A 13,719-nucleotide genomic window follows, 5' to 3' on the forward strand; every position below is an offset into this window, starting at 1 on the left:
CAGTGAGTGGGAAGGAAGAGTGCCCATATCCATATATAAATACATACAAAATGGGTGTTGTGCACGTATGATTTTGTCTGTTTAGTGCAGGGCATTTAGATAGATGGATGGATAGATAGATATGTAATGCAGACATTTCGGGTAGTGTGATTGCCTGTGGATGTGTGTGCTTGTGTGTGCACATAACAGGGCGTCTGCATGTATCTGCTCAGTGTGTGTACAAGGTCTGTGTAGTTATTTTTGCAGGCTGTGTCTGTAGTGTCTGTATGTTGAAGAAGTGCACGTTTTAGTGAGCCTGGGGAGTATCATATATGGGCCTGTGGGGCTCAGGCGTGAGCTTTTGTGTTTATGTGTGCCCACCTTCTCCATTCCACAGCAGAGCGATGACGGTACCTTTAAACCGCACGTCTTAGGGGGCATTTCTTTGAGGACTGAGGGGGAGGGAAGGTAGAGGGAGCCATATTTGGCACTCTAGCTAGGTTGTGGAAGCGTGGGGAGGTGGGTGAGGGGTGCATGCTTTTCTCTATGTGGGTGGGAGGGGTGTTGTGCACAGATGCGAGTGTATTTGTGCCCGGGATGTCGGGGTCCTCCTTCTGCCTGCGCCAGCATACATCTGCCTGGCAGTCTGCCGCCTCGGCAGCATCGGGGGTGAGTTTGGGAGGATGGGGGTGTGTAGGAGGAATGGATGGAAGTGTGTAGGCAGAGGGGTTGGGGCAGGAGGGGGAGCAAGCCGGAGGGAGCCGAGAGGGGGCGTGGTCCCCCTCCAATCTCCCCGCCCACCCTGCCGAAGGCTTCTCCTGATTGGCTTCTCGACCGCAGGGCTCAGGTTACTTTCTCCCGCAGGGCCGAGCGCGGGAGAGAGGACCCGAGAGCTGAGCGGCTGGTTTGGCCCCGGTCGGCTGCCTCCCCATTGCCCCAGAGTCCCCACCCGGCACCGCACCGACCCCCTGCGCCAGCCTCCGTCCCAGCCAAGGGCCCCCAACACCAGCATGGACTGCTGCACCGTAAGTTAGAGGGTCTGGGGGACGGGCACTCAGCTTGGACTGGGGGAAGGGGCACCCGAGAAGCCCCTGTAGGGCGAGCGAGGGATGGAAGTGGGTGCAGAAGACCTAGCAGCAATAAGGGTGCCTGCTGAGACGTGGGTGGTGGGTGGTGGAAGGAGCCCGCCTGACTTGAAAGCCCTAGGAAGAATGTTCCCCAACTCGTGGGGGCGTCTGGGCGCCCATCCGCCAGGCGGTCTAGGTTGGTCTGGGAGCTCGGCAAGGCTCTGCAACAGGGAAGCTGCAGGTTAGACGGGAAGAGGAACTTCCCCCAGAGAGACGCTGGAAACCGTCGCCTAGCGAAGCTCCCGCGACTCCTTTCCCCTGGCTTTCGTCCCCCGCCCCATTCCGCATCCCACCGCCGCCGCCGTCGGTGGGCTGACAGGTTAACTCTCGTGACCCTCGCGCCCTGTACAGCGCCGGGTGAGATAGTCAATTATTATTGGTTAGCTTAGTAGTGATGATGGGTTGCGAAGAGCCTAGTCCGTGTGGTTCTGGGGAGGGATTGGCGAGACCTCCAACGCCTTCTAGCCCTGGAGGGGGCTGGGTGAAGTGACCGCGAGAGAGCCCTGCTGGCGAGGGAAGGAAGTGTCTGCAATTTGTCAGCACCCACACGGAGACCTAATGCCAAAGCGGGTTGCTGTTAAAGTACTCTGGTATGAAAGCGCCTGGTACAGGACCAGGCTGCTGGCACAGTCGAGGAGTGCAGTGATCATGCATGTATACAATTTATTTGTTCATTTATTTGATATTTTTATTTATTTTATTTTAGCCCCTACATATGGAGAAAGTCCTACTCCAAAGTCTTGTATTCTCAGCCGTTTGGTCAACCCAGCTAATGATACAAGAGGTTATGACTTTGCCTGCTTAGAAAAGGAAAAAAAGTGAGGTTTGGAAGGAAAGAATAGACCAGTTTAGAAGAGGTGAGACTTCCCTATGTCTGGGTACCAAGAGGCAGAAAGAACTTAGGGACAAGTGGTTGTGGTTGTTGTTATGATGTTTAACTCTTATTAATACAAATAATAGTTGTCAATTTGTGAATGCTTACCATGTACCTAACATTTTATGTTTAATCATCACAACAACACTGTGAAGTAGATATTTTTCCCATTTTACAGATGTGCAAACTGAGGTTTAGAAAGATTAAATGATTTGCCCAAGGAGGCACTGCTTCTAAGTGTGGAGGTGGGACACTAGCCTTGTCTGATGCCAATAGCTGTAATTTAACCTCTCCTATAAACATTTACTATATTTCCTCATTATAAAGGTAATATGGTCATAACAGAAAAATTTAAAAACTAAAGAAGAGTATAAAAAAGAAACATATCAATCATCTACAATCCCACCCCCTGGAGAAAGCTCTAATAACATATTTTCTTCCAGTCTTTCTCCTCTGTTTGTTATTCCCCAGGAAGCAGTTTTTGGTTGTGAAAGGAGGAATGGGCTCTTAATGGAGGTTCCTGGGCTCCTCACCCCCAGCAGTATTTTACAAAACAGAGACAATAAATGGATGGTGGGTTCTGGATACACATGTAAGGGAGAGGAAATACTGCCAAGGTGGTATGAATGATGGGGAAGGGAAGGTAGGAAGAATGGTCAGTGGAAAGAGGTGAGAGAGCAAAGACTCCAAGAAGCCAGGGAAGGAATGTAACTTGTCTCCCCTGGTACCTGCAGGACTAATTAGAGTAGGATGTCGGGTCCCTGCCTGTAGGCTCTGATCTGCCCTGGACCATGCTCCTGGGTGCCCACAAGGCCATACTGAGGGATTGGTAGACATGTTTGGAATAAGTGTCCCCTAAAAAAAGGAGAAGCTGCCCACCGAAACAGTACAGAAGAGGCAAATGCATAATTATCCCAGAGGCCCAGCACCCTGGGTCACCTCCTCCAGCGCATTCTCTACACCGGAGCCTTCCCCTTTCAGGCCCTGTCCTAGGCCTGCAGGGCTAAAGAACTGAGCAAGAGACAGCACCGTTGTCAGGCTGTGTATGGCTGGGGGTGGGGGGTGGCGTGGCGGCCAAGAAGAGGTAACGGGGCAGAGCGTAGGGGCAGGGCTGGCACTGATCATCTTCCTACCCAACCCCATTCTGCGGAGGGCTGGGCTCAGTGCTGGGAAGCAGCTGGGACGTGCATAGAAAGCAGAGCACATCTGGGGGGTGAGGACCGGTCCCTCTTCACCTTCCATTCTGGGGCTCTCCTTGCTGACCATCCAACCTGGTGTTTGGGCAACACCTAGTCCTGCTTTATTTTCTTCTTTCTCCGTTGTAAGGAGGCTCAAACAGAAATAAGAAGAAGAAAACAGATCTGCTTTTTTTTTTTAAGAGCAAGAGCTGTTGATTCAGATGTACCAGTTGCCAATTTACATAGTCTGACTTTATATCTGACTTTCCTGAATTCACTTAATATAAAAAGGCAAAGAAACATTTTTTTGGACCCATTTTTTGCTTAGTCTAGTTGACTTGGTCCAGCTGAACTCATAGAAATAATTACCTGCCCTGAGGTAGTGGTTAACAGCACAGGTTTCTGAATCCCATCACTGTTTGTCAGCTCTGTGACCTTACGTAAGTTACAAAATGTCTCTGAGGATGTGTCTTTACCTGTAAAATGGGAATTCAATGAGGTAATGTGTGCAAAGCGCTTAACACAGGGCCCAGCATATAACAAGCAGTAGGCAGGGATCATTCTTAAAGCTTTTAGGATTTGGGAGCTGAAGGAGACTTTATTCATCTAGGCCAAGTTCTAGTTGTGGCTGAAGATATTGAGACCCTCAGAGGTGAAGTGATGGGACCATTTGGGGCCAGAAGCCATGGCTCGTGTTTTGCCCACCACTGCCCCCCTCCCCCTCCCCCTCCCCCTCCTACAAACCCCCCCAGTTCATGCAGAGCTCTCAGGCACACACCATCAGATCTTAGCTTTGGAAGGCACCAACCCAGGCACCATGACCCTTCCTGGATTCCTTTTACTGTCCCTCCATTTCTGTCCCTCCAGCTCTGCCCTGAGAATTCAGCTGGAGGGAGAGGGGGCTGATTCCGGGGAGGAGCAGCGTGCTGGGGGTGGCTCTGCCTGTTGTTCCATCCTGGATCCAGCTGGGGTGGGTGGTGACCACAGCATGTTTGGGGGAAGATACCCCTTCCTCCGCTCCACCTCTACAGCTGCTGGTCCAGGAGAGGGGCTCAGGAATGTTTTCTTGAGCACTGTCCTCTTTTGAGAAGAAGCGTCCCTATTCCCAGAGACTCTCCCAAGAAAGGCTTGAGCTCTGAGAATCAAGGATCCAAAAAGGGTTGTTTCTGTTTCTAAGTGGGGAATAAGATGTCAGGGGGTGAGCACTAGATCCAGGAAAGACAAAAAGAGTGTGTCAGACCCCTCCACAACCACACCGGCCCTTGATAACTCCTTTTAACCGAAGTTAAATCAACTGTGGACGTCTTGAGCACAAACTGAGGAGCTCTGAAGCCCAGGAAATGAAGACAGCCTTGGGAACCATAATGAGAGGAAGCCATTTGTAAACCTGGGCTTAGGGCATCTGGGATGTAAATCTGTGCCTCCTAGGACAGGACCGGGCTGGGGCAGTGATCACTGAGGCCCCACGCACACCCATCCCAATTCTGTGAACCGGACGGGTGATGGAGCGAGGGGAAAGGAATAGAACTGAATTACTACTACTGCGTGAGACCTCTGCAGAGAAGCAAAGCACAGGGAAAGTAGTGGAAGTCCTCAGGCAAAAAAAAAAAAAAAAGCAAATGCCTAGAAGCCAGAGGGTCAGTTCAAAGAAGAAATGCCCTTCTAACTCCACAGTACCCTTCTGCTTCCTACCCCACGTCATCACTGTGAGTAACACTAAGCAAGAAGCAGGCTGGGGGCGGGGGCGCTGAGGCCCTCTCCGTGCCAGAGCCTCGCCTCTGAAATCAGTCCCATCAGTTCCCTACCCCTTTCTATTCTCAGCTAGGGCAGGCTGCTGGAGAAACAGAAACCTGGAGCCTGTGGGTGGGTCTCATTATTTTTAGGTTGATCCCTACGAAATTGTTTTTATATGACCACTTTAGCCTACAAAAACAGCTCTTTCACATCAACTCACTATCATTTAAAGGAATCATAACAGCTACCATTAATCGACCAACTAGACGGCGCCAGAAGCTTTCTGCATATCGCACTGTTTATTCTTCCCCGCAACCCAGAGGTAGATATTATTATCTGATTTCACATGAAGGAACTGAGTTAGGAAAAGATTAGAAAAATTGCCCCAAACCACTCAGTTAGCAAGTGGTAGAGCTTGGTTCCTTTTCTTGACTGCCTTTGCTTACCTGCAGAGTAGGGGTTAAAAGTATACTCTGGACTCTGACATACAAAGGTTTGACTCTTTGGTCCACTGATAACTACCTGTATGACCTCAGGTATGGTTTCAACACTCTAATCAGTTTTATCAGGGGTACACTGGGATAACAATAAAAGGTACGTCATAGAGTTGTTGCCAAGACTAAATAAAATAACATCTGTAAAACTCCGTGATGCTGTGCCGGGAACAAGGGCAGTGCTTAAATGGTAGCTATTGTCATAATTCTTTCCTTTCTCTTGAGCACATCATGGAAAGGGCTTCTTGCTCCTGCTATTTTCCTTTTGTCCTTTTTTGGAGGGAAGCCTTTTCTCTGTAGCTTCTTCCAGACCATCTCCTCTCTTCTGTGTTTGAGTACATCCTGAGGAGCAGTGCAAAATGGAGAGGCAATGGGAAAACAGTCTCTGGCCTCTAGCCCTGGGTGGAGGGGGGCTGCCTCGCTGAGGGGTAAGCCCCATCTTCACCCTAATTCCAGCTTTGAGCTCTGGTGCGATTTTACTCAGTGAAGGGACTGGCCTGCCGGTTCTTCTGAACCCTCTCCCAGGGAATCCTGGACTCAGAAGGGACCCTTCTGAGCTGCAGGCACCCTCTGAGGACGGGGGAAAGGCAGCCTCATCCAGGAGTCCCTGCTGTGGTTTACTTTGCTCCTCCAAACCCACCCTCCAGTCAGCTGGGCAGCTCCCCTAACTCGGCCGCTGGCAAGGGGCCTTCGCTCACTCAGGGCTACCCGGCTGTCTTGTATCCCATCTACCGTGCACTTCTCTTTCCTGAGCTGGGAACACAACTGTGTCCACCTGACCCTGAACCTTCCTTTTGGCCTGCCGCTGCCCAGGACACACACACACACACACACACACACACACACACACACACGGGCGCTGCCTTAGTCCTTCTCTGCACTTCCCACTCCCGCGTCGCCCTCGTCTCAATCCCCCAACACTCTCCTCCTACCCCACTCTCGGGGGGCCTCGGCCCGGTCACCCCACAAGGACCCCCACCCCACCCCCCAGGAGAGCGCCTGCTCCAAGCCGGACGACGACATTCTAGACATCCCGCTGGACGATCCGGGTGCCAATGCGGCCGCTGCCAAAATCCAGGCGAGTTTCCGGGGCCACATGGCGCGGAAGAAGATAAAGAGCGGAGAGCGCGGCCGGAAGGGCCCGGGCCCCGGGGGTCCTGGCGGAGCTGGGGGCGCCCGGGGAGGCGCGGGCGGCGGCCCCAGCGGAGACTAGGCCAGGTGAGGCGGGCCGCAGGCTCTCCTTCCCGACCCCGGACCCCCTCCACCGAAGGAGCAAGGAAGACTAAGGGCGGCTGGGGGGCGGAGAGGGGTGTGGAAGGAGTCAAGGACGGGGGCCTAGAAATCCGAGACGTGCGGTGGGTAGGAGGAGGCTGAGGATGCCGCGGGTTGGAGCGCTCACCTGTTTCTCTCTCTCCACCCTCCCTGCTGCCCCGCCCCGGACCGAAGAACTGAGCGTTTTCGAAGGTAATGAATACGACTCCGAAGCAGCGGGGTGGGACCCCTGAGCGGGAGGAAAGGACCAAATCCCCAGCCCTTCCCTCCGCCCGCCCTCACCTCCTCCCAGCCAGGGAAAATGCACCTGCGCCGGCAGGCTTTCTGACACTTGGAGACGCCTGAGACTGCGACGGGGACGCACCTGGACCGACGCAGATACCCAGTCACCCGCGTTTGACCAGCCCGGCCGGGGGCCATAAGCACCCAGCGTCTCACACGTACCGGCCGCGGGCTCATTTCAGCTCAGTGACTCCGGGTGGGCAGTTCCGGGTGACCGGGGCTCCCTGGTGCACCCCGCCCTGGTTCCTGGTTCAGGAAGGAGAGGGGAGAGGAAGTACTGGGAGAGGGCAGGTGCTCAGTCAGACCTTCTCTCTCCTCAGTTCCCGAAGAGAGATGGATGCCACGTCCCCTTCGCAGCGACGAGACTTCCCTGCCGTGTTTGTGATCCTCTCCTTCCCACCAACCTGCCAGCTTCAGGAGCCCGCTCTGCGTCCTGTCAGAGACCCCCTCACCGAGGCCGACTCCGTCGAGGACTCACTAAGGCCATGCCCTTTTAGTTAGTTCTCCAGTCTAGTATGGTCCCCGTTCGCCCTTCCTTCCGACCCTAACCCCAGTCTCCGCGCTCCCAAATCTTCCTTCTTTAGCTTCTCGCCCACCTCTCCCCGCACCCAGCATGCTGCTCTGCCTCCGCAGCCTCGGTGCGCTTCCCTTCGCGCTCTGCGGAGGGCGCCCTAAGCGTTGCCCAAAAACACTCCAAAAAAGAAGTCCTTTCGATCTCTGCGCAGCTAAAGGGGGCGCCATGCCTCTCTGCGCTGTTCACGTCCCACCTTAGTCCCAGAACTTTGGATAGGGGAGGAGGGTTTTTACGATGTCGGATACCCCTTGCTGTGATCGGAAGTCCCCATTTCACACCCCCAACCCCACACCTGCCTGTAATCTGCCCTCCCCTCTCCCCAGCGCACCCCGAGAGCCGCCTCTCCAGCCCTCTGCTTGTTTCTGCAAAGGCCGAGTGCGGGGGAGGCTCGGTAGGAGGAGTCTTCCGCGGCCCCGCCCCTGCTCCTGCTGGCCCCGCCCCCACGGGCTCCTGGGGCTGTGGCCGGGAGGGTTTTTATCTCCGTGTGTGCATGTGACCGTGCTGGGTTGGAATGTGAACAATAAAGAGGAATGTCCAAGTGTTCAGAGGGTGCCAGAGGGGAAGGGAGTTTGGGTGCACAAGGCCACCGTTCGAAATTTGAACAATCTCCTTTGACCGAACCAAAAAGTGGAGGTGGAGAGGGGGAAGGGAGGAGAGGAACCTAGGTTAGAACGTACCTTCGGAACCAACCAGACTTCCCGCCTACAGCATCCCCTCTGGGACTTCAAGCCCACTCCTTCCCTTACCGGTAACACTCTTTGGGCCACCTAGAGGAATTCGCTATACCGGCAGAAAGAAGGAGACAATATGGTACCCAAAGGCTTTAATTCTTGATATTCCCCCTCAGGGATCGGGAGAGAAATCAGACAACCATAGGGAGCTTAGACTTGGCGGTCGTCACAGTGCTGGCAGACGGGGGCCTCTCCAGGAGCCCATTGTTAGAATCGGCCCTCACAGAAGTTTGCTCATAAATCCCAGGTGCGGTGGCATCCTCCCTGATAAACACAGGCAATTCTAAGTGAAGGCTGGAAGCATCCCTCAGTGCACCATTATCCTCTAACCCAGGGGCTTCTAATTTTCACTGCATAGGAATCATGGTGGAACTTTGGTTGAAATGAAGATTTCAGGCCCCATCACCCCCAACACACACACATACACACACACACACACACACACACACACACACACAGATTCTGCTTCAGGAGGGATAGGAAGTGGCTTGAATCTGAATGTTTAACAAGCTCCTGGTGACTTCTGTTCGAGTAATCTGAGGACCACACTTGGAGAAATGTTGCTCTGATCCCTATTCTGGACCCCATGACTGACAGCTAAAGTTGATGACAGGCGGCTTTTGCCTCTCCTTTCCTTACTGCCCCACACACAAGAACTAAACTCAGCTGAGTGCTCAGGACAGACAACTCCTGGCCTCCACATCCTGTCGATGTATATAAAAGGCCTTAAATCGTGAAAAGTAAAAATTCTTCTTTTATACTTTACTGAAAAGTGTGAGGAGGGTGAGGGCAGCTCATGAACCAAGCCCTCCACCCTGCACACTTTGCTCACACGCTCAACTACACGGGATGTACTGCCACTCCTACCACAAAAGCCCAGGGCTGAGCAGCACCCCGCACCCTGAAACACCCCCTAAAGGTGTCAGAGTTTGAGGGCTGAAGTCACCAACTCTTAACCCAAGCCCTTTCTTCCCATTCTGCACCAGCCCTCAGCCCTCCTGCTCACCGTAGGTCACTACCCCTGTATGTCTCCTTGGGCTTCTTCCTCCTGTCTTTCTGGAACCTTATCAGGCAGAACACAGCAACTGACAGGAAGAGCACGCCCAGCAGCACCCCGATCACAGCCCCGGCCACTCGGCCTTTGGAAGGGTCTAGGAGACACAGGATCCTCAGAGCTGCAGACCTTCCTTGGTGCCTCAGATAGCTTCATGCAGACCCCCAACCCAGGCCTGCCAGCCCAGCCTTTGCCCAGCATCCCCTACCGGTCACAGAGAGGGTCAGCTCACAGGATGCACTGCCCATCTGGTTGGTGGCCACACAGCGGTAGGTGCCCGAGGAAGCCAGGGAGAGATTGGTGAGAATGAGCCGGCCAGACACCTCATCTAGAGGGTAAAGAGGAAGTGTTCCATCACTCATTCAACTCACAGTGAGCTATACTATGACAAAAGCATATTTCATTTCATCCTTACAATAATCCTGTCAGGAAGGGACTAACCTCATTCTATTAGTGGGGAAACTGGCTCAGAAAAGGAAAGTAATTGTCCAAGGTGACCCAGAGAGGAAGTGTCAAAACCACTGCAACTTCTGTGCTCTTCCCACACTACACAGCTGCCTTTTCAGGGAAGGGGGAGACAGCACACACATGAAGGGTTCAGAAACCACAGTGGAATTGGGGTGTGGTGTCTACTGGCTGATGTCAGGTTCTTGGTTGGGGGAAAAGGGCTTGATTGCTGGAAACTGTGTCCTCTGGGTGGCTCTAAGCTGACCCAAATGCTCTTCTAAGCTGCTTACCTTCCCTTTAGAAGGAAGAGCACACATTGGGAGGTGATCTTGGGGGCTCTCTGGATTGATAAAGGGGTTTGCTGGGGCTGGGAGGAGAACCAGGGCACTGGAGCCAGCATGAGGAGGCTGAGAAGCCAAGGCTCTTAGACAGTCACATGGTTCCTTGAAGAAACTGGCTAAATGATACAAGCCAGTCCATGCTACTCTGCCTCGGCTTCCTCTCTAGGATGTTTGGAAATGATTCATGACCCTTAAGAAATCTAAAAGGAATCCTGACCCCCAAAATAGGCAAGTGGGAATCATAGAATGCCCCTGCCTTCCACTCTCTTCCAGGATATCAGGAGTACGTTTAGCTTGAGTAATGCTCCAGGGACCACACAGCCAGAGACTGTACAGGAAGACAGGAGGGAACAATAACGGGAGCCAAGGAAGCAGGGGAAAGGTATAGCAGTGTGTCTCATACCTGCAAGCTTGGAACTTGTACTGTGGGTGTGTGGAGTTTAGAGGCCAGATTTGCCCAGGTTCTGAGTCCCTTCTTCCTTGATGGCGTGGGCCCTTACCTTGCACCATGCTGCCAGGAGGTGGTGTAGGAGAAGATCCAAGGCGGATCCAGTTGTACACTGGCCTGGGGGCTCCCTCGGAAGAGCTGCATCTCAATGCAGCAGAGCCCCCCACGGAGCTTGGACGACTCTGACTGCACGAGGGGCTATTGGGGGGCACTGCAAAAATCACAGGAAGTACCTTAGCCATCTTCTAACCCCACCCCCATGAAGTGCTAGGTTTCCTGCTTCAATACCTCCTACCACGTAGCGGTCCACCTCTATTCACATACCACTGCGTCCCAGGGAAATGATTTCCACTATTGGAAATTCTGATTGTTAGAAAATTCTTCTTCATGTTGAACCAAAATCTGTGTTAGTATAATATCCCAGTTGGTCCCAATTCCTGCCCTCTGGGCCCACAAAGAGAAATGAAAAAAATCTCTCCTCCCCAGGGCAGCCCTTCAGATATTTGAATGCAGCTGTCATACACCACCTCCTAAGTCTTCTCTTTTCCATCTAAACATCTCCAGGCCCTTTAATAGTTTCTTCTGCTTGCTCATCTCCAAGCAGGCTCTAGTTTGGGGTGAGATGGAAGCTCTGAACACAAAGTTAGTGCTTAGTGATAGGGGCCCTTTTTCCTTGAACGGGCACTCCCCCTCTCTGCTACTGACCTAGAGAGGGACAGAAACCTAGCTACAAATGGGAGGTTCCCCCAAAGATGGAGCTGCTAGGGGCATGACTCAGATCCCTATCTGTGGGAAGGGCTTTCTCTTGAACCCTCACTAGCGACTGAGGGAGGAGGCATTCTTTGTGGAGGATGGAGCAGGGGTAGGATTGGATGACTTTGGGAAGGGGGCATTTTCCTTCGGGGTCCCCAGTGCAGTTGGGCCCTTGGGCTGGAAATCAGGATAGGGGAGGATTTAGCAGGGCCAGTGCAATCTTTCAGGTTATGTGGGTGGCTGGTGGGTCCCCAGCCTGCCTCACCCAGCACAGTAAGGTTGATTAACCCCAACCCATTGGTGTAGAAATCTGGCGGGTTGTTAACATGGCAGAGGTAGGTTCCAGTGTCCGAGGGGTGGACATCAGTCAGTTTCAGGGTGGCCACTCCTCCTGTGGGGGGGTTCTGAAGCAGGCTAGCCCTCTCTGCCTTAGAACCAGTTGGATACAGCTGGCCATTGGTGAAGTACAGGATCTGGGGAGAAGCAGAAGACACATATGTGCTTTTTGCCACCTGGCGTCAACTCTGTAGTCCTTCTTCAAAGCGGATAATAGAAGCCCCTCCCTTATAGCAGCCAGGGAAGCTGATACTCTGTAGCCAGAACCAGGAAGATCTATGTTGCCAAATACCATCCCTTCCCAGGTGCTGAATGAACTAGATTCATTGCTTTCCGCTAAGCATGCTCTCAATCTGGGGGGAGGGGAAGCAAACATTCCCGGCGGGGGCAGCATTTTTATCCTGCTTTTAATCACAACAGCTTAGCCTTGGTGGGTTTATGAACTGACACCGGAGTGGCACTAACGTATGGGGGTTGCATGGCGGAACTCTGGGGGAGGCAGTTGGATACACAGGGCTGTATGTGCGATATAGCCTCACAGAGACTGCGTTCCTAAGAAGATCTAGAAAGATCTTTTTCATCTAAGCATACTGATCCACAAATGCGCCCTCTCCGACCCCCTCGCCCTCATCTCTGGGTGGGTCCCCTGTTCCTGCCTCTCCTGGCCAAGCCCGCCAAAGGCAGGAGGGCCCCCCATTCCGCGCGGGTGCCCTCAGCTCACGGGTTGGGACGAGGAGACGGGCCTCCCAGGCTGCACGAAGCTCCACTCCAGGGCGAAGTTGTCTCCCACCGATGTGCTGTAGCTGCACGTCAGCTCGGCGGTCTTGCCCACCGGCGCGCTCAGGGGCTCGGTGGGCACCTTCACCTCCACGGCCAGCCCGGGGGCTGGAGTGGCCGAGAGGCCGGCGGGAGAAGCACTCAGATGACCCGGCCAGGGTGCCCTTCTTCCCCTGGGGCTCAACTCCCTCCGCTCCATCCCTCCCTTCCTGAAACCTGAGGTTTCCAGGAGGGAGGAGCCCACACACCACTGGCTTTTTGGGTGAAAGGACCTGAAAGGGCCAAGACTGGGCCTGGTCCGAGGGTGTGCTTGTCGGGGAAAGGAAAACAAAAGTCGGGTGGTGGTTAAACCTTCCCGAGAGGCCCAACTTGTCTGCTGGCCCGCCGGCCTCCTCTGTCCTCCACCCTCCCAGCGGCCTTCGACGTCTTCTCCCCGGCCTCTGCCCCCGCCCCCTCCCACCGCCGTCCACTGGCCCCCTCCTCACCACTCAAGCAGACCCAGGCCAGCAGGGCCCCGCAGAGGAAGGGCCCCGGGAGCCAGGCCATGGCCGCGTCCTGCCGGCTGTCGGTCCGTCTGGGTGTCTGGCTCTGGGAGAAGGTAGCGAGTGCCCACAGGGCAGCCTCCTGGTGCCAGGCCCCAGCGAGACTGGCTATCTCAGAGCAAACAAGGGGAGAGGCCTGGCCCTCAGGTAAGGAAGTGCGCCTCCCTCCTCCAGGCCCCAGGACAGGAATCATTCTAGCCCTACTCCCTTCTTTTGTCCCCTTCCCCCCAATTTCTGAAGCAGTCAGGCCCTGGGGAAAGGGCTGGGCCTGGGGCGGGCACCTCAGGGCAGGAGAGGGATCAGAACTGGTGCTCTGTAGGGAAGGAGTGACCCAGGAGGAAGAGGGAGGCATTCTGAGAACCTGGGAGCTGGCAAATGACGTCACCACTTTGGGGTCTCACACTGTGAGCTCCAGCCCCAGGCCAAGACCCTGCCACCCCCTTCAGAGTCTTGTTCCTTCTGAGCCCCTCAGCCCCTCTTCAAGTTACTCCTCTGAGATCCCTTCTTTGGCACCTTTATCACCACTTGCTGAGGCAGGAGTCTCCATGGAAACTACAAGCCCTCCCCACTCCCAGAGCCACCCCATTTCCAGGGGAAGAGAAACTGAGATCTGGAGGAGCCCCTACCCTTGGTAGGAAAAGGTGCGGCAGGACTGGGGTGGACACACCGCCACCACATCCTGTGCCTGGCTGCCCCCCAGTACGAGGGGTATCACTGCTGGACGGGCACGAAGACGGGTAAGGACTCAGTGGTCTGGGGGAGAGGAGCGGGAGTCA

The 13,719-nt window shown here is 54.2% G+C and overlaps 2 protein-coding genes across 2 annotated transcripts; one reads left to right on the forward strand and one right to left on the reverse strand.

The window, feature by feature from the left end:
- Positions 1 to 857: 857 nt before the first annotated feature.
- On the forward strand, positions 858 to 8,057 carry NRGN (neurogranin). The gene is made up of 4 exons (XM_007183433.3): positions 858 to 1,004; positions 6,378 to 6,604; positions 6,833 to 6,850; positions 7,261 to 8,057. Exons 1-2 carry the CDS (start codon positions 990 to 992, stop codon positions 6,597 to 6,599), a joined length of 237 nt encoding a protein of 78 aa, XP_007183495.1. The 5' UTR covers positions 858 to 989; the 3' UTR covers positions 6,600 to 6,604; positions 6,833 to 6,850; positions 7,261 to 8,057.
- Positions 8,058 to 8,376: 319 nt separating this feature from the next.
- Positions 8,377 to 13,480, reverse strand: VSIG2 (V-set and immunoglobulin domain containing 2). Its single transcript, XM_057552420.1, has 7 exons — positions 12,887 to 13,480; positions 12,346 to 12,509; positions 11,554 to 11,761; positions 10,588 to 10,746; positions 9,508 to 9,627; positions 9,252 to 9,396; positions 8,377 to 8,509 (listed from the first exon to the last, which is right to left on the reverse strand). Exons 1-7 carry the CDS (start codon positions 13,293 to 13,295, stop codon positions 8,377 to 8,379), a joined length of 1,338 nt encoding a protein of 445 aa, XP_057408403.1. The 5' UTR covers positions 13,296 to 13,480.
- Positions 13,481 to 13,719: the final 239 nt, after the last annotated feature.

This window comes from Balaenoptera acutorostrata, chromosome 9 (genome assembly GCF_949987535.1).
Source record: "Balaenoptera acutorostrata chromosome 9, mBalAcu1.1, whole genome shotgun sequence".
Classification (NCBI taxonomy): domain Eukaryota; kingdom Metazoa; phylum Chordata; class Mammalia; order Artiodactyla; family Balaenopteridae; genus Balaenoptera; species Balaenoptera acutorostrata.

Bases quoted from the DNA above. Each gene is read 5' to 3' on its own strand.
- VSIG2 (XM_057552420.1), bottom strand. From the start codon at position 13,295: ATGCCTCCCTCTTCCTCCTGGGTCACTCCTTCCCTACAGAGCACCAGT. The intron at 12,510-12,886 runs GTGAGGAGGGGG...CGGCCACTCCAG, and splicing joins GGCCTGGGTCTGCTTGAGTG to CCCCCGGGCTGGCCGTGGAG. The intron at 11,762-12,345 runs GTGAGCTGAGGG...GCTTCTCCCCAG, and splicing joins CCGTCTCCTCGTCCCAACCC to ATCCTGTACTTCACCAATGG.